The sequence below is a fragment of the Dryobates pubescens genome, chromosome 2, assembly GCF_014839835.1.
Source record: "Dryobates pubescens isolate bDryPub1 chromosome 2, bDryPub1.pri, whole genome shotgun sequence".
NCBI lineage: Eukaryota > Metazoa > Chordata > Aves > Piciformes > Picidae > Dryobates > Dryobates pubescens.
The window spans coordinates 23,095,966-23,116,446 of NC_071613.1; the positions used below are offsets into that span (position 1 = coordinate 23,095,966).

Consider the following 20,481-nt stretch of genomic DNA (forward strand, 5'->3'; position numbering starts at 1 on the left):
GACTGACACCCCCCCCTTTTCCTCCTGGCATTAGGCCTAGACAGGCCTAAGAAGCCTTGAGATACTCCCCCTCCATTACCTGATAGGGAGCATATCCCATGGAAGCAGATGGGGAAGAAAGAGAATCACTTTGCAGATGAATTTATAGGGTGCAGGATTTATGGGTAGAACTATGCTATTTCCTGTGTCCACATTACTGGGTTGGACACTTGGGACACCAGAGGTGTAATTTATGTGGCAGTAACAGGAAGCACCCAACCTAAACTGCCACAGTCATCCAGTCCAGCCCTGCTGCCAGACCGGGATCACCTAGAGTGATTGTCTTTTAATGCTGGACACGTTATTGGTAGCTCAGTACACTGCGTATCTCTTGCCTCTTTTCCATGAAGTCTTATTTAAACTAATATTTTACTAAAAAAGGCAATTGGGCAGTTGAGACCAAAGCCATTGCATAAAACACATTATGCCCCCACACAAGCACAGCTATTTGAGGTATTTTGTCTCTTGACTGAAGACTTTCTGGGAAGTAGTGGAGACAAATAGCTCTACATCTATAATGTGTGATTTAATTGAAGTTACGAAAGGTACTGGTCTCTGCTGATGTATTCCAGTACACTTACAATAAGAAATCATCTGCTTGATTGATAGCTGCAAATTGTAATTTGGAGAGCTTGGATGGAACAACAACGTGCTGTTGCTAAGCTACCACCATTTTTATGACCCACTCCTTTTATTTACTTCACGAAACTAGAGCAAACGAGACTGCTTGAAGATCTTGTATTTCAAAACCCGCTATGGCATTCAGAAATCTGGGGATCTTGCCTGAAAAGAAGTTTTGTGGGGTTTTACTTTAGTGTCTTCAGTTTGGGTGCCTTCTTGATGCTTCTTGTTATACTTACTCAATGGTGAACAGGAAGGTCAGTGTTTAAAAGATGCTGTTCTTTTGACGTCGTTATTATCGTTTGCATCCTCTGCTGGTTTTCAAACGCTTGACTTGCATAAGCCTTGGGGAAAAACACTTGGTAGCTTTCCAGTTTAAATTACCGTCTTACTGATTAAGTGGTAAGAAAGCAACTGACTTGGAATATTTTCTTTCCCCTTAAGGAGACAGGAGAAGTACTGTGTCCAGTTCTGGGCCCCTCAGTTTAGGAAAGATGTTGAGTTTCTGGAATGTGTCCAGAGAAGGGCAACAAAACTGGTGAGGGGTTTGGAGCACAAGCCCTATGAGAGGGAGCTGGGGTTGCTTAGCCTGGAGAAGAGGAGGCTGAGGGGAGACGACATTGCTGTCTACAACTACCTGAAGGGAGGTGGTAGCCCTGTGGGGGTTGGTCTCTTCTCCCAGGCAACCTGTGACTGAACAAGAGGACACAGTCTCGAGCTACACTGGGGAGGTTTAGGCTGGATGTTAGGAAGAAATTCTTCACAGAAAGAGTGATTGGCCGTTGGAATGGGCTGCCCAGGGAGGTGGTGGAGTCATCATCACTGGAGGTGTTTAGGAAGAGACTTGGTGGGGCGCTTGGTGCCATGTTTTAATTTATTAGATAGTGTTGGATGATAGGTTGGACTCAATGATCTCAAAGGTCTTTTCTAACCTGTTCTATTCCTGATTTTCACGACTGTCTTTACAATTGTATTTCTAGGAAAAAGCCAAACACTAGCCCAGCTTTTGTAAAAAGCTGAGAGAAACTAAGAGGGCAGAGAAAGCTGGTGCAACTCCTGTGGGTTTTATTATCAGTGTCTTTAATACACAAACCTAGGCTGTAAATATCAAATCTATTTGCCTTTTCCAGTTTTGTGACTTGCAACGGCTATATGATTTTTATTTTAAAGGATAACATCATAATTTATTTTCTTGTCTCTTGGCAGCCTCCAAAGGTAAAATGCTTGACAAGAATCTGGCACCCAAACATTACAGAGACGGGAGAAATCTGCCTAAGGTAGTAACAATATTCTGTTAATTTAACCTGGGAGGTTTTTCTGTGTGATTAAACATTGTATGAGTTTTATGCTAGGGGTCTTTTTAATAGATTCTACAGATCAGTGACATATGACTCTTAGGAACTTAGAAATCTACAGAGTATTGTTCTTGCCATGTGTAAGACTATGTAGAGCCTGGCTTTTTGAATTCATACTTAATGCTTTGTTCTGCTTGGGGTAGAAATGTAAATTCCATCCTGAAGCAATCTCGTTGGATGTTTTTTGTTTTCTCCCTCCATAAATGCAAAGTTCTCAGAGGGCTTCCAGCTTTCCTAATTCCTTAATGTGTTAAGTGCTTGAAAATAATTTATATTTCAAAAAGAAGGGAAAACATGCTCCTTAAACTTTGACACTAGCTATTCTATATTTGCCATTTGCTTATTTTGACCTTTAATATTGACTCCAAGACATGTGTCACGTCCCAAGAATTGGGAGAGTGTAAGTCAAGGGGAGTTGGAACTAGATGATCCTTGAGGTCCCTTCCAACCCTGACATTCTATGATTCTGTACAAAGCCCAAAAGGTTTACTGTACCAAAGTGGCTTAGGTCGCTGGTGGTTTTGCTTGGTAGTAAATGTTTCCTCTTTAAAATCAGTGTCTTGAAACTTTATAATTTCAGTGTGTCATAATGAGTACCTGATGGTGAAATTGGCCAGAAACCTAATGTAAACAGAAGTGAGAAGCATAACTGTTGTTTTTCAAGTTAATGGGGCATAAAAGAAAAAGTAGATGAAGCAGAAGCAATGAATCTAAGTAAGATTGAAAGCTGTTCAATCTTACTTAACTCCAAAATCATTGCCACCATGTGTAGCAAAATAAAAAAAGAAAAAAGTATTTTCTTTCCTCTAGATTTAAAAAATCATCTACATGCTGTGTGCAAAGTCCTGGTGAAAATGAAGTTTTCACGAATTGTCACACTTCATAGGCAGGTCAAGCTCATCAGCTGATAACTGAAGTGCTGCTATGAGTGCTTTTAGCCACAGTGGTCAGCTCCATGCTTCTGAGAAGCTCATATTGTCAAAAGGTGCTAAAAACCATCCTGAGGAGGCTGTAGTATGTTCCTGGTGCTTGGTCCTGCCAAACTGCAGAAGGATAACAGACTGCAAGGGCTGGTCTCTAAGCATTACCTCACTTGGGGATTGGAGGATTTAAAAGCACTGGGAAAACATGCTAAAACCACTGAGACTACCTAGAAGTCTGGTTGTCCATAATATGGATCTGTATGCTGCTGATGCAGGAAGGTTGTTTTGCCAAAGTGGATTGCTGCTTTTGGCAAATTTACCCCACCTGTTGTTTCTCAGTGCCCCTCCCTCTCTCTCCCCACAGGCCTGTTGTGTTTTACATAGCTAAATTTGTCACTGGTCAGTGCTGAGGCTGATTAGGGGATCAGGTTTTTACAGTTTAAATTCCAGCAGAGTCCCTGTGACCTAGTCAGTGGACAAAAACCTACACACTTTGAGTCAAATAGCACAAGGAGAGGAATTTGTAAGTCAGCTGTTTGGAATCAGGGAACAAGAAATACAAAACATCAAACAATCAAGCTTGAGCTCGTGACTACAGTGCAACATCTTCAGAGGCTAAATAAACCGTCACATTCTTGAGGATATTTCACTGTTTCTTGTCTTTAGTTTTGATTATGAAAGATGAATGTGGTGTTGGAACATCATAATTCTAATTTAGCATCTGCACTGACGTGTCAGCTGTATTTAATTGTCAGGTACTTTAACATATCAAACCTTTGAAACATCTTACCATTTAGATGAAGAAGCTAAAATAACTTGGATTGCTTTGTGCCTGTTATAATGGAGAATGCACTCTATATATAGTACTTGCAATCAGCTTATACAACATTCTCTACATAAAAATAGCTTCAGTTGTTTTTAAAAACAGAAAAAAATATCCCTGTATTTTCCCCAACTATATATTAGTAAACGTAATGCTATGGTATATATTGGTTTGATAACCATCCCTGAATTAAAACACACTAAATGATTAAGCTTTCACAAATTGCATTGGGTTGGAAGGGACCTGCAAAGGTCATCTTGTCTGGCCCCGCTGTGAGTCTGATCTTGAATGTCTCCAGGGATGGGGCCTCAACGACATTCTTGGGCAACCTGTTCCAGTATTTCACCACTCTCATTGTAAAGAACTTCATCCTTATGTCCAACCTAAATCTACCCTGCTCCACTTCACCCTTATCCTGTCACTGCAAGCCCTTCTAAACAGTCCTGCCTCAGCCTTCTTGTGGGTCCCCTTCAGATACTGAAATGTAGCTATAAGGTCTCCCTAGAACCTTCTCTTCTCCAGTTGGAATAGCCCAAATTATTTCAGCCTGCCTTCATAGGAAAGTTGCTCTGGCCCTTTGATCATCTTTGTGGCACTCTTCTGGACCTGCACCGTCAGATCCATGTCTCTCGTGTTTTGGGGGCTCCAGAGCTGGGCATGGTACTCTGGATGAGGCCTCACCAGACCAGGATCATCTCAAGCTGCTGGCCACACCGCTTTTGATGCAGCCCAGAATGTAATTTGCCTTCTGGGCTGCAAGTGCACATTGTGGTCAAGTGTAATCGTTTTGGGCAGGAAAAATGATGTTTGTCTGTGCTTTATGGATTGCAGTTACTCAGGATCAAATTAATAATGGGCCATATTAATTAGGTCTGGACTGTACTTGTGGATCTCACCTCCACTGCGTATGTGGATGGAAAACATCAAGATACCTGGGAAAGGATGTTTGTTCTCTTCCTACACCAGGAGACTACTTTTTTTGGAAAATATGTAATTCATGTCTACTTATCTTTTTCCTCCCTGTTGATGTGATCTGTGCCTGTGGCTGGCGGTTTTGTGCCTCCTTGAGTGCATAAGCATTTAGAATGTTTTAATCACTCTGAAATTTCACTGCTTTTCTGCTCAGGCGGTCAGTGCTGTTGGGTATGTTATTAGTTAAGGTTTAGTTGCTTCATGATGCAATATTAAAGGCTGCTGAGTGGAGAAGTGTTTGAAGGCTGGTTGTGTTATCTGGTATAGCTCAGTGTTGTGAGTTCTGCAGTTACAAAATCTGACTATGCTGGTTTCATGTCTTTTCCCTAATGCTTTTCCCAGTCTTCCCTAATGTGTCAATGTGGGAGCAAAAAGCTTTTTAGAAAGACTTTCTGTATAGATTGTCCCACTTCTCCAGTCTATAGTGTGGTCTCCAGAATAGTTATACTGGCTGTGCTGAACTGAGCAGGGAGGTGGGCAACAGGAGGTGGAGCAAGAGTGTAACTCCTATAATTCGTCCCTGCCAGTGGAGGATTTCTGGAGTGCTTTTACAGCTTTTTAATTCAAATGTACTTTGAATGATACTTTCTTTTGGCAAAAGGAAGGCAGAAGGTTGGTTGCAGCTGGCATTTTATGTTGATAAATGTATTTATCTGAGAGCTTTACACAGTGGGTTTTTTCCAGGACTGTAGTTTTTAGTCACTTAAGCTGTGAATCCTGTCAGCTGGAGTTTCAGGAAGTTTTAAACTTGCTAGAGACACAAGTTCCCAGATAAATATATACTTTTACAAGAACTCTTTCACATGCTGAGCATTTAAAAGCAAAAATTCTTCAAAGTTTTACTCTGTTCAGGAATTACAGAATGAGAAGATACCTGTGAAGATGACAGTTGACTGGCTGGCTGGTCACACCAGTGGCTGTTTGGGTTACTATAGCTTCAAAAGTTGTGATTTTTGCAGTCTTCCCATGGGAACTCAGAAGAAAAGACTTCAAACTGTATTCTGGGAGGTCTCCATAGATAAACACAGATGTTAAGGTGCAGTTTTCAGTTCCGTTCCCTCATGACTAAGGATGCACTCAGCTTTTCTCAGATCCTACTACAGCTGAAGACAAAGCAAGTGGAAATAGTGTCCTTTCCCTGTTCCTGGTGAAGTTCTCCACTTGACAAACTCCTGCTGGTGCCACAGCACTCACCTTCCTGTCAGCCGTGCAGCTTCTTCCCTAAGGCACACACTCGCTCACTAGCTTTAACGATCTGAAATGCTGCAGAAATTACACAGTTGGTTTGTACCTCTTTTGTAAATTCATTCTCAAGCATCATAATGGAAGCTTCTGAATGTTTTATTCAATCTAAATAGTACTAGATTAGCTTTCTGGCAATCCAGCATGAGACAGCCAAGTCCTGGTGATTTCAGAATAGTCACTTCAAGTAAAGAGGTTTTCTTGCCCATCAGGTATCTTGAAGCTGGTAGATCAGGTGAGGTGATGAAAACTCTTCAGGATCTGCCGTTTGAGTACTTTATAGTAGTCCAGCTCCCCTATGGCAGCAGGACATGTGGATGTCAGGTCCTTGAACAGAAGCTTCATGCAGATGCTTGATCACTGAAGTAGTTCATGATGTGTTTGGTGTATTTGTATGCATTTAGGTGTTCATTCTGCTCTGAGTGTGATAGTCTGAGCAGATCACCATTCAGGCCTCCAAACTGGCAATTATATCTAGGTCAGCCCCATGGAGAGCATGAGATGCGATTTCTCTAGACTCTGTGCTGGGAAAAGGTTTTGATTAAATGCCTAATGACCATTCCCAATCTGTTGGAATAAAGAGGATACTGCTCTAAAACTGAATTATGTCAGCAAATGAGAAATATTAGGCAAAGGTACACTTATGTATCTTTATTGCTTTTCTGTGAGGGCCATGAGGCCTCTCAAGTCCTAGTTGCTGATATCCCCAGCTGGAGGTACACAGTGAGAGCTCTGATGCTTTGGAAAGCTGGAAGAATATTAATGAGGCTTAGCTTACATGCTCAGGCACTTTGAGTTATATCAGTAGGTATGTTTGTGCTCTTTTCTGTGTGTGTTAACTTTTATTCCTCTCTTCTTATGTTCACAGTGAGCTATGTGAAGAGGTAAAGGAGAATGCTGTAGCAAAGGTTTATGAATCATAGAATCAATAAGGTTGGGAATGATGTCAAAGATCATCAAGTCCAACCTGTCACCCAACACCTCATGACTGACTAAACCATGGCTTCAGGTGCCACATCCAATCCCGTCTTGAACACCTCCAGGGATGGTGACTGCACCACCTCCCTGGGCAGCACATTCCACTTGCCAACAACTCTCTCTGTGAAGAACTTTCTCCTCACCTCTAGCCTATACTTCCCCTGGATCAACTTGAGACTGTGTCCTCTTGTTCAGTCACAGGTTGCCTGGGAGAAGAGACCAACCTCCCTTCAGGTAGTTGTAGACAGCAATAAGGTCTCCCCTGAGCCTCCTCTTCTCCAGGTTAAGCAATCCCAGCTCCCTCAGCCTCTCTACCTAGGGCTTGTGCTCCAAACCCCTCCCCAGCCTCATTGCCCTTCTCTGGACACATTCAAGTGTCTCAATGTCCTTCCTAAACTGAGGGGCCCAGAACTGGACACAGTACTCGAGGTGTGGCCTAACCAGTGCAGTGTACAGGGGCAGAATGACCTCCCTGCTCCTGCTGGCCACACTATTTCTGATACAGACCAGGATGCCTTTGGCCTTCTTGGCCACCCGGGCACACTGCTGACTCATGTTCAGCCAGTTGTCAACCAGTGCCTCCAGGTCCCCCTCTGCCTGGCTGCTCTCCAGCCACTCCATTCCCAGCCTCTTACTTGCTCAAATGCTGAAAATCCTGGCTCTTCCCTGTTCAGGGTCTTTCCTTTTACGTTTGTAAGACGAAAAAAGTTGGCACCCATGAGAAATTATTTTTAATGTTCTTGGAATTTTGAACTGTAGTAGTGATACAGTCATACTTCATCTCTAAGGCACAGAAATGAGATTAGCGGCACAGTTAGGATGGAAAGGTTTTGTCCAATATGATGATCTCGTCCAATGTAGAGAGGCTAGGAACAAAACCTAATGCTAGTTATGGTTTATTTCCTTGGATTAGAAACTTGGTTCATTCAATAAATAACTATATGAATAGCTTAGAATGGTCCAGCCATCTGTTGTAATTTAAAAATTACTTACTACACATTATCCTGAAGGTTGGTAAAACCTAATAGTTTGAGACTATTTCACTTCAATACTGTCATTTCAGTAGAGGAAGCTGCTGGTGGCAATGAGGTTTTTCTCCTTTGCTACTGTGCTGTGAGTTTCCAGTTTTATATGACTTCTTAACAGAGAAGATATGTTTGTGAAATGGTGCTTCAAGGAATTTTCTAGACTTTCTCATGCCAATGATTACTTTTGCTTTCATGAATGTGTGCAAGGCATCAGCTCATTTCTCAATTATGCTCTTTAATCTCCAGTATTTTCACTTCTCATGACTGCTGATGTTTTGCCCTCAAAGGTCCAGGAACAGTGAAACAACTGAACGTGCCTCAGTAATTCCTACTTGTAAATAACCCAGCAGCTTTGCTGCACTCAAGTGCACTTAAGTTTTGGGGTGCACTTAATTGCACTTAACAACATCCAATATAATATGCAGATCATGTTAAGTTTCTACACAGTATGTGTATATATAGGAAAGTTTATATCTTTATTATTTGTATTAATATCCAGATGTATTTATATTTAAATTCAACAGCATGTATTACAGTTTATAAGGAACTTTCTCTTCCTGTAAGAAGTGTGTCTTGCCCAGAGTAGTCTTCATTGTGATTTCCAGCTGGATGTGTGGTGTTGGGTTTGTTTGTGCAGCCTTAAAATGTTCTGGGTGAGCTATAGCTCACCTGCTGCAAGAGGACAGTTAAGACTCTGCCACTAGACTGTCTTGCACTGTGTCCTTGCAGGCTCCGGATGCAGGCAGGCCAAGACTATTTCACTTTCCTATCCCTGCTTTTAAGAAGTCCCCCCTCCCTTCTTTTTCCTCTCTTTTTCTTTTTGAGGGAAATGTGCAGAATTGATGAGCTGTCATTCTGTAAGCTTGTCTTCACTAAAGATGAACATACTCTAAACCAGAGCACATGTCTGTCTCAATGTTGAGACTGACACAAGGGTATCCTATTGTGCTTGATAATAATAATTTAGTTTGGCTTTTTTGACAAAGATTAAGCTCCAATCAGGAGCTCTGTAATAACACTGTGTAGATTGTCATTTGAGGAAGGCATACCAGTTTTTGTGCTTTAAAATGCCTGCAGCAGGTACAGTGCAAGAGGTCTGTAACTCTTATATTGCAGCTCTTCATGAGTTATTAATGTATTCTGAGCAGATTTCTGACAAAGGTGGTTTAACCAGAAGTTGCACTGTATCATGTGTGTCTCTTTTTTTGCAGTTTATTGAGAGAACATTCAATTGATGGCACTGGCTGGGCTCCAACTAGAACATTAAAGGTACTGTTTTCTTTCAGATATACATCTCAAAACAGATGCATTTAAAAAAATATTTCTATGGACTTGGAACGAGACAGATGATGTGGTTTGCTCTAGAAACAACTGAGGTTTTTGTCTTTCAGCAAGTGTCGATGGCAATACTGAAATAACAAGTACAATGCTAACTGACTAGAAAATGCTTGCTGTTTTTATCATAGCTGCACAAATACTGCTTTGATATTGTTTGTTTGTCTGCTTTGGGTTTTTTGTTTGGATTTTTGTTTGGGTTTGGGGTTGTGGTGGTGGTGTATTTTGTTGGTGTTTTGGTGTTTTTTTGTGGGTTTTTGTTTGGGTTTTTCGGCATGTGGTTTTTCTGTTTTGTTGTTGTTCCCCCCGCCCCCTCCCCTTTTTATTTTAAACCAAACCTACAAATACAGAAGCATTACATGAGCAGGACTGGCAGTAATCTATAGCCCTTGTAACTTCCATTGTACTGATATTCCTGACAAATCAATTGTCTGTCTTCCATCCTCCAAAGTTCCCCTGAGCAGAAGAATTTGAAAAAGTGAAAGGCAAGTTGCATTTGGGAGAAGCATCATGTGGCATGGAATCAGGGTGTTGCTCCATCTTGAATTCTGTCACATCCTTAGTGTTCAAAGTGGAGAGCAGTGCATCTACACTGGGGTATTGCATAAAGCAGAGTCCTTTTTTGGATGAATATTATGAAGTGTTTTAGGGTGGTTTTGACTTCAATAAGTTGAAGAGGGGAAAAAACCTCCACAACCCCAAACAAAAAAACCCCACACCCCAAAACCAGGAACTTTGTGGGTGTTGAAATGAAAGATCCACCAACAAAAAAAAAAAAAAAGAGGTAATACCTTAACTTTGGGGGAAAAACAAACAAAAGAAGATCATGATCATGCATCTTCCTTGGACTTTTTTTTTCTCCCTCCACCATGGGCACCACAATTGTAAGCTCATGCTTTGTAGCCTTAAAAACAAAGCAAAACAAAAAACCAAACCAAACCCCAAATTGAGAAGCTTTAATTTTTATCTTCAGTCTCCCTTTGAAGGAAATGTGCAGTTTCAGTGTTTTCTCACTGGTGGTCACTTCCTGTGATTTAAATATGATCACAAAAAATAAGGTTAGTGTCAGAGTACTTCAATTCCACACCACACGCTTTTGAGGTAGAGAATGTTGCTGGTTTATTGGCAGTATGGCCACACCACCAAGTTATTTGCCAGTGTGCATTAATAATTGTGGCAGGTACATGTTGAGTATAGACCACAGAATTACATTGAACAGTGAGTGACCAGTTGCAAACCAGAGCCAGGAGGTGTGACCCAGGTGAATTTTAGCTCTCAGCGTGGCTTCTGCACTCACTAATGCAGCCTTTTTCAATACTTTGTTTCTGATGTTTGGACACCATGGTTTGGAGAACCTGCCCATCTCCACAAATGAATTCTGTGTGAGTTGCACAGTAGTGCTATGGATGGTATCCAGTCTTGACTAATGGTGGACTTGAAAGTCAGTATTTCATATTCTATTAATCAAAAATATGAAAGCAGCCTGGTTTTCTGGTGGAGAAATAGCCAAATTTGTTCAATGGAACATTCTGAAATCCTTGTAAAATATTTAGTTTGAGAATGGGGATGGATGGCCAAATGCTGGGTCCAGTATTTGGGTCACAACAGCCCCATGTAATGTTTGGTGAAGAGTGGCTGGAAATCTGCCCATCAGAAAGGGTCCTGGGGGTGCTGGTTGGCAACAGGTGAACATGAGCCATAAGTGTGCTCAGGTGGTCAAGACCAACAGCATCCTGGCCTGGATCAGGAAAAGCACATCTAGGAGGAGTAGAGAGGTGATTTTTCCCCTGTACTTGGCACTGGTGAGGCTACACCTTGAATACTGTGTTCAGTTTTGGGCCCCTCACCACAAGAAGGACATGGAGTTGCTGGCGCATGTCCAGAGAAGGGCAGCAAAGATGGTGAAAGGGTCTAGAGAACAAGTTTTAAGAGGAGCAGGTGAGTGAACTGCAATTGTTCAGTCTGGAGGAAAGGAGGCTGAGGGGAGACCTCATTGCTCTCTACAAATCCCTGAAAGGAGGTTGTAGTGAGGCAGGCATTGGTCTCTGCTCCCTAGCATCATCTGATAAAGCAAGAAGAAATGACCTGAAATTGTCCAAGGGAGGTTTAGATTGGATTTTAGGAAAAACACTTTTTTACTGAAAGAGTGGTCAGGCATTGGAACAGGTTGCCCAGAGAGGTGGTGGAGTCCTGGAGGTGTTCCAAAAAAAAATGTAGACGTGACACTTGGTGACATAGTTTAGTGGCCATGGTGGTGTTAGATTGATGGTTGGACTTGATGATCTTGGATGTCTTTTCCAACCAAAGCAATTCTGCTTGCATTGGTAAAACCATTCAAATAGATAACACAGAACCTCAAAAAGCCACGTGAAGAAACCAGCTCTGCTGCGTGCAGCTCCATGCATTCATGTTATGTGCTTAACCTTTTAGAAGCTTTAGAGTCTGTCTCATCTTTTGAATCCTTGTGGTGGCAGCAGAGCTCTTAAGTGAAAAAATCCTTCAAAATAATCTGCTGTAACCTTTTTACCCATTTGATACTAAAGAAAATGTTAGAAACTTGAAGAGGCATTTAAATGATGCCTTTTAACTTTCTGAAATAAAAATTAAAGCCTTCTTAATACTCTGTAAGAATTATCTGATATATTGCATTTTTTAACAGTGTGGAGAATTCTTAAGGGGGCAAAAAAGCAAAAGCAATTTTATTGTCTAGTGTTTTGTTGCACTCGGTGACTGAATACTCTTTAAGTTACTAAGTGTGGAGCATTGTCCTTTCTCCACTTCTTCCTGCTACTGAATATGTTTCCGTGGACCACTGTTAACAGCCCCCAGTGTACTAGTGAAGGCACTAGAGAATGTGCTACTTCTGAATTCTGGTATTGGATGTTTTTTAAATCAGGTTGAGAAGAAAGGTGGACTTGAACCCTAAACCAGATCATTGGAAGGTTAATGTTTTAAAACAATCTACATGTACTTAATCACTGGTGATGTAACTGTAAACATTTTCTTTTTCTGTATGAACACTCCTGAATCCTAAATGCCTACACAATTTCTGGTACCAGTTTGGTCCACAGAGTATGGATTGTCTAATAACTAATGCAAATGCTTTCTAACTGGTCTTTGTGTAATATTTTACTCCTTTGTAGCTAGCTGTGAGTTAGCAGCAGGAGCTTCCATTCTCCATTCTGTTCCGTTCTGCATCATTTTGTTGGAGATGTCTTTCCTCTCTAAAGCAATGTTTCTAAAGCTGAGGACAGTGGAAGTTAATTTTGAGCCTCTGCTCAAACCATGTGAACTTGCTTTTCTCCTGATTTTAAGTTTGATGGTCAAAACTGAAGGTCTCCTGTCGGAAAGCAAATAGATGTTTTTAATTCCATTCCATTCTCCCAGCTTTTAAAAGCCTAGTATGAAATAATGCTATTGCTGTTGCTCTAACACCCTGCTGCTTGCTGTTTGTCCTCAACATGAACTATCATGTGCCTAGTTAAAGATAGGCCTCCCTACTGTTCATCAGCTTTCTTTCAAAAGCTGGTTTTCACCTTGCTATAAAATTACCTTGGGTGATTGGCTTTTAAAAAATAAAGGAAGGAGTCAGTCTGTGTATTGTGATTGCCTAATTGGTTCTAAAAGTCAAGCTGTTCGTTCTGCAATTATCTCTCACAAACTGCAACTGGAAATTGGTCAGTGACTGATTCATGAACCATAAAAATAATCAAAGCACACATGTGCAACTCTGGAGGGCTGAGCATGGTAATGTTAAAACCGGTGTTTCAAAATCTGTGATGGATGCTCACAAGGAGTGCTTGGTCCTGTGTTTTGTAACCCTGTTCTGATAGAGCCACAGTTGGTCTCAGAATTGGAGAACTACTTTCTGTAGGATTTTCATGTTCACTGGCAAGTTTTGTATGCATTCCAGTTCCTTGTGGATATATTTTTAAGTGCCTTTTTTTGGGGTCATTTTTCTTACTGCTGTCAGGAGAGACAGGCACAGGAATGGGAAACATGAAGACAACATCTCATCAGCTATAGATAGGCAGACAGCTTTTTATATGCACCTATAGATGCTGACTTGCTAGAACGTGTCCACAGAAGGGCAGTAAAGCTGGTGAGGGGTTTGGAGCACAAGCCCTATGAGGAGAGGCTGAGGGAGCTGGGGTTGCTTAGCCTGGAGAAGAGGAGGCTCAGGGGAGACCTTATTGCTCTCTACAACTACCTGAAGGGAGGTTGTAGCCAGGTGGGGGCTGGTCTCTTCTCCCAGGCAACCAGCATCAGAACAAGAGGACACAGTCTCAAGCTGTGCCAGGGGAGGTTTAGATTGGATGTTAGGAAGAAATTCTTCACAGAAAGAGTGATTGGCCATTGGAATGGGTTGTTCAGGGAGGCGGTGGAGTCGCCATCACTGGGGGTGTTTAGGAGGAGAATTGATGGGGTGCTTGGTGCCATGGTTTAGTTGATTAGATAGTGTTGGGTGACAGGTTGGACACGATGATATCGAGGGTCTCTTCTAACCTGGTTTATTCTATTCTATAGGAAAACAGTGGGGTGGTGGTGTTTGGGTGGGGTTTTTTTTAGGGGGTTGTTTTTTGGTAGGGTCTCACCCCCAGGAATTCCATTCCCATAACTTCAGATGCTAGGTTAAGAAATATGTCTGTGCTATTAGATTATCTAATCTAAAAGGAATTACAACTCATTTACAATAAACTATTGCTATTTGGAGTTTCTCCTTAGGAACCTTGCTTATTTAATTAGTGTTTAATACTAAATGGGAAAATGTGCCCTGTTTATTGGGTTGGTTCAGCTGTTGTCTTCTGGCAGTGAAATTATTTATTTGAAATCATGCAAATGTCAAACTGATCTCTTGGAGAAATAAATCGGTGGTTCTTGACTCAATTTTTCAGTTACCTTTACCTCAATGTTTAAGCATAAGCCTGTGTAGTTCTAAAAGCTTCAGTGTAAGCACAAAGCTTTCATTCATCATGTTAACAAAACCAGGTGGTCCACTGTCAAAAAGACATGTAGTTAGTATAGAGGAGTATTTTAAACAGACAATAACTGTCACTGTCTTCAAGAAGAAAGGAAAAATTCTGTTCTGTGTTGTTCCCATTAATTCTTGCTGCTGCTAATATTTTTCTCAGACAGCATTTTGGTAAGATTGTTCTGCTGTGAAGTTATTCAAGTTCTGGTTTGTATAAGTCTTCATACTGTACGTAGATATGTCAAAGCATGCACTTGGAAAAGCTGCCTTCCTAAATGGTGCATCTGGAGTACCTTTGTCCCCCTAATGGTAAAGCAAGGAGAAGAAAGTCATCAAAAGAAGAAAGTTAGTCTTCATGGCAGTGGCAAGGAGCACAAATGCCAGCTCTTCTAGTGCAGGAGGATGTCAATCATAGCTTAGCAAGGAGATTCTTGAACTTACGCAATTCTGCAGCCATCTCCTGGGATCTTCTTTGTCATGATCACCAAGGTTACGAAACTGCTCAGCTGGGAAATTGTATGCATCATCTGAAGCAGGAGATCTCAAGGGCGCTTTCCTCCATGTGTCATTTCCCAGACACATGGTGGTGCCTGTCACCCAAGCCTGCTCCCCACCTGGAGCAGTATTTGGCACACTAGGAGGGAAGGAAGGGGGTGAATTTAATTCTGTGCCTGCAGCAGCTATGCCAGAAGGACACCTGGAATCAGTGACACTCAGGCGTGTGAGCTTTCTTTATTTCTGAGGAGCAAGAATATGCAGAGTAACTTCCTGGGAGTCCTCACCTCCTCAGCTGTGCTGTTTCATGGGTGACCTGGTTGAAACACTGTTCAGAGGAGGATTATGCCTGCTCTCTCTAGTGTCTCATTCACTTCATTTGCAGAGCTGCCTCCCTCCCTCACATGCATAGTGCATTTGGAGGTCTATCCCTTGTGTGTTGGTCTCATGGAGGTTCCTAGGACCTATTAGCACAATGTCTCCTCCTGCTAACATCTTTACTCTTTTCCCCACTTAACAAAGTGGATAATAAAATAAAACATGTTTGCAAGGGGGTAGCTTTAGGGAAAGGCCACCACAGCAGCAGGGAGCTCTGTCTGCAGCTTTAAGAGAAACAGGTTAATGCAAGTGTTTAGTCTTATCCTTTATTCCCTGAAGAGCTATTTTTTTACTTGCCGGAAGGGTGTGAGGTGAGCACTTGGGCCTTGATCAAAGGAATCTGGAGGAGGGAAAAGCAAGTGTGTCAGCCATTTCATGTCCCTGAAGGTATGGGCACTGATCTGTTGCAGACTGCTTTATGTTGCAAATAACATGGACTCCTTCAAAGCTATCTTCTGTTCTCATCAGTGCAGCAGGAGCAGAACCTGTAGTGATGCTGCTAAAGACAGCAACACTATTCTCCATCTCATATAGATATATCAACACACACGTAAATTATATACAAATGTATAACTTCTACTAAAGCCTTACTCCCATGCCACCCTAAGATGCATACAGAAAAGCAGAATGCTTATGCATTTAAAAGTGGGAGAAGTGCAAGGGAGTTGCTGCTGCTAGCTGGGATGAGGAGCAAGATGATGGAGTGTCCCTGGATGTATGCCGGAAAGGATTTTCTGCAGGATAGGGAGGAGTATGTTTAAAGCATCATCTTCTCTAGATTATCTTGTGTATCCTAGGGTGTGCATAATTCATAAGCAAGAAGCTCCATTATGAGCTCCCAACTAAAGATCTTTTTCAGATCCTCTGTAATGAGATGTCAGACTGGCCCTAGCCCACAGTTTTCCTGAGACTTGAGAGCAGGGGCTTCCTCTGTCATCTGCTGTGATGATGTCCTCTGATTTTCCTGATCCTTCTTGGCAGTTGCCTATTATTACTACTTGGTTATTACACTTGAGAAGCTTTGGACCATCTTGCAACCCACTCATCAACACCCTGCTTGTTGTGCAAGCACCTGAGCTTGGGACAGTTCTCAACAAAGGCTGGGCCATCCTTTGCCCCTCTGATCAGCACAGGGGGCTGGGGAGGGCCTGAATGTGTTCAGTGAAAACCAAACTGAGGAAGATTTGGATGTCATTTCTGAATGTCCTTGTTGCTCACAATTTGGATAAGTATTTGTAGCTGTTGCAAAAGACATAGCTTCATCACATGGTACCTTTCAATAGTTCACTTCTCCCCCTGGAGAGGAAGTAATTGGCAGAAAAGAGCACTGCAAAAGATTGATACTACTTTGACACCTTTGCTTTCTAAGGGGATTAAATGTCCATTGTTACAAGCTTTCATTTCTGTGCCTTTCTTCTTTGCCTCTAAAAACTGAATAAGCAGCAGACAAAAAACTTCAGACCCAGTATTTGGTAAAGAGAAGCTATAAGCTACTGAATACAATCTTCCATCTTGATCTGATATTCTGTTTTTCTTAATATAATCTTCAGGATTTTTTTCTGCAGGGGTTCATTGTGTCGTATTCTGATTTTATAAATCAGCTTTATGAGTCTTGTAAGGAGTTATTGTATTTTTTTTTTTCTCTCTCTCTCCATGCCCAGGCCAGTGAAAATACTTAGACAAATGAATGTCTGGTAGGAATCTTTGCTTCAAGATTTGCAACACTTTTTTTCCCCTCTCTTTAATGGCTCTGCTAAAGATGCATCTTTGTTTTAAATACAGTAGCTGTTATTACTAGCAGATTTTTAAAAGGTGATCCAGTAAAACAACGCAGTACATTAGTAAATTTAATTAAACCATTGTTGTTTTCCCCAAATTGTTGATTTCTGAATATGCAATTTGTGTCAACTTTAATCAGTTGAGTAGACTGGTCTCCGGAGGGCGATCACTACGGTGTTCGTAATCACTGTAGTGTAGTTCATTAAGAAACTATCACAGAATTCCCTAGGGAACAATTTATAAAAGATTATATTCTTGCTGTGAAGTAACCTTGGGGACAAATGTCAAGGAGTCAGTAACAAAAGTAAGGGATTTTAGATGAGTGCTCCTGCATACTTGGCAATTCACAGCTGTCTTCGTCTGGGAGAGGAACAGACTATTATTGTTTCTGTTTTCTTCCCTCTAGTATGTTTGAGTACAGAAGAAATCGTTTTCCAGCCTTCCTCCTTTTTTTGTGTTTGCTAACTGGAGCAGTTCATGCCATTTAAATTGCCCAAAGCCCACTAAGTAAGCTACTGTTGTTGTGTTTGGGTGGGAAGCATGAGCTGGGATTGCAGGCACATGAGAATTGAGATGGCCTCGACTAAAGAAAGCTGATGTTCTCTTCATCACTTTATGTCAGGTGGAAGCAGTGTTTTACTTGCTGCAGGAACTTTGCAAGATACTGTCGCAGCATTAAATGCAATGTTAGAGAGGAGCAGGAACAGGAGAAGAAATGTAAAAAAGAGAACGTTTTAGAGAACTCTTTAGGAGGGAAGCAGTTGTTTCATTAGCTAAGAAGTGTCTACCATCTCTGGTGTGAAAGCATTTCTTTCTTTACCCCCTTGGACCTATGATAAGCTTTGTGCAGGCAGTTATGTTGTAGCGGTTGCAGGCAGGTAATTAGTCCATAGAGGAAATACGAGCTGTTTGTGGAAGAAGCTGGAAGAAAAGTCCAGCAGAGCCTGGGGAAAGTGAGGCTGGGTGGGATGAAGGGTGCTTGGTTTCCTAACCTGCAATGAAGAGAGAAAGATGGTGGGCTTGTTAGTACCAGGCAGTGGAAGAGTGTGGGTGGTAGGGGAAAGCTGTCTTGAGGTGGTCAATAGCAGAAAGCTGTCCAGGAGGCAGCCATGCAGTGGCCTGGCTTTTAGTATGCTGAGTTTTCAGGTGTAATTTCAGTCTTCTAAGCCATGGTGTATAGAGCTTGGTACTTGTTTTATTTGAGCCACTGCTTCAGTTTGTTTAGGAAAAAAAATAGAAAAATTTGCTCTAGACATGTGTTTGTATAAATGACTGCTGCTCCTTTCATTGATCTGAAGGGTTAATTTTTATGTGTATAAAAAATGGTTTAGCAATGAGCTGTAATTTAATCACTCTATTAGATCAGAAATGCTCCTTGGATCTCTAAAGAAATTTCTTTGATTGGAAGTTCATTAGCTGCTTTTGTCTGCTTTGTTCTCTGCTTAATGTATTAAATATGCTTTGCCTATTAAAAGAAAACCTTCATTTACAATTTCCATGTTTATATCTCTTCACCAGAAGTGCTGTGTGGCTGTATTTCCAAACATTGGCCAGTGCAGCTAAACACTTGTCTGTGACAGGGCTTCAGTGACACCGTCTTTGTGAAGTGCTTGTGAGAACTGCCACTTGGGAAGATTTGGTGACTAACTGAATTAGGACCTCCTACAAATGCAATGCTTTGAGGCTCTCTAGTCTCAGGAGAGGCTATTTCAAAAGCTGTATTCAGGGTTTTGATTAATTGCTCTTGAACTTTAAACATTGCTGCTGTGGCAGATTGATATTTATTTATTTATTCTTTCCTCATTTGGCATGCCATAAATAAATCTGGGTAGGGGCTTAATGTAACTTCTCACTCAAATTTATAAAGGTTATTTATAAAAGTCTGTTTATATTCTGACTTGCTTGTGTTGACTTACCCACACTCGCTCAAAATGGTGACAGTGCCGTGGAGTAGAGTGTGTTTCCTTCACTTATACCCCTTTCCACTCACCTGCTGTGGATTTAACATGGTACTGCTCTGCTTGGGAGCCCTGGCTCTTCAGGTCAGCTGTCATACTTGAATCCTCTGAACTAATGTAGAAGAGATGCAAATGAAAAACACTTACATACCCGAGGCCTGCAGTTGGCTCACAAAGGCATTTAACCTCATGAGTGATGTTTGTGCTGATGCAAATCCTCTGGGATACCAAGGGGATGCAGAGGGAGTCTGCCTGGGCATGGCTGGAGCAGAAACCAGCTAAAACATTTTAGGGAGTTCTGCAGTCTATTCTGCAGGCTCTGTCATGAGCAGACTGTGCCACGTAGTTATGAAAAGTAGAAGAGGTCCTCAGTTTTGTTCAGAGGTTGCCCTTGAGTGGTGACTGCAGCTGTACTCTGTAATTTTGATGTTAAGCATATAGAAGAAAGTAGACAAAAAAATGCATTGTAAAAGAAGCAGCCTTGTCAGGTATGCACTGTGTGAACAGGCACATCCCTGTGTCTGAATCCCCTTTTGCAAGTAGGTTCTCCCATTGAAATGGAGCAGCATAAAGCATTATTAACATTTTAAGGTGACATCTCCCCTGCTCCTGTGTGTGAAGGTAACCTTTAAAAATTAATGTACATGGGGTTAACTTCCTGTTTTCAGAGTATTTAAGCCAGAAGTTCAGCAAGTGTTTGAAGCCAAGGATGTTGCTTTGTTACATTAAAAGAAAATGGAAGTTTTTGAACTGATAAATCTGACAGGATCTTTGGTGGCTTGCAAATCTTTTTATCTTGTGAGGAAAATGTGAAGCAAGTGTTCAGCCAAGGGCTTATCTGCATGCAGCAAGCAGCTCTGCTGAAGTCAATAATGCAAAGTGATTATTTTTGCGATGCAACAGTGTCACGTCTTTCAAATATGAAATGCTTGCATCACTCTTGCTCATCTGTTCCATCCCACTTCCCTTTCTCCATATCCTAGTTTTAAATTGAGGCTAGCCTCAATTTCGTTACAGAAAGTGTTTACCTCTGGCAGTAATTTAGCGTTGTTTTCTTAGGGTGCCATGCAGTGGCATGAAATAAATCCAGCAAATCATAAAACTTGAATAGGTGGAAACATCAGAAACTATATTAAGAATTTCACACATAAGTTATTTGGTAGTAATACTAATAATTCTTTTATGCTTTTTGGTTTCTAGAATGGCTTTGAAAAACATACAGCACTCTGAAAACTCAAAGCCTTACAGAGGTTTTTGCTGGAGTTTTTGAGTTGGGTTTGCTTTGGTTTTTTGATAGAACTCTATGCAAAGCCAGCCTGAGTGAGTCAAGTCCCTCTTAAAACCAGGATTCAGCAAATGAGAATTAGGGAGCAATTTAGGTAAACTGCAAAAGCAGATGTTTATAGAATGGGGAAATAATTTGATTCGGTTTACATCTCTGTTTTGAGTTGCAGTGTTTTCTTGTGGTAAGGTATGGCTCACTGCTGTTTGTGTTGGAGCACAAACTATTTTGTTTGGAAATGCTCAAGTGCCCTGGTGGGGAGACTCTGGGAGACTTGGAGCTTCAGCACTGTTAGATGTAG

General features: G+C 41.5%; 1 protein-coding gene across 3 annotated transcripts in view; it reads left to right on the forward strand.

Annotated features, from left to right (window-relative positions):
* The window catches only part of UBE2F (ubiquitin conjugating enzyme E2 F (putative)), a 90,059-nt gene that overhangs the window by 30,906 nt on the left and 38,672 nt on the right, over window positions 1-20,481 (forward strand). For all 3 annotated transcript variants that reach the window (XM_009900832.2, XM_054171875.1, XM_054171868.1), the window contains 2 exons: window positions 1,867-1,937; window positions 9,193-9,250. In XM_009900832.2, the coding sequence (XP_009899134.1) occupies window positions 1,867-1,937; window positions 9,193-9,250 (129 nt within the window). The remainder of the gene's footprint in view (window positions 1-1,866; window positions 1,938-9,192; window positions 9,251-20,481) is intronic.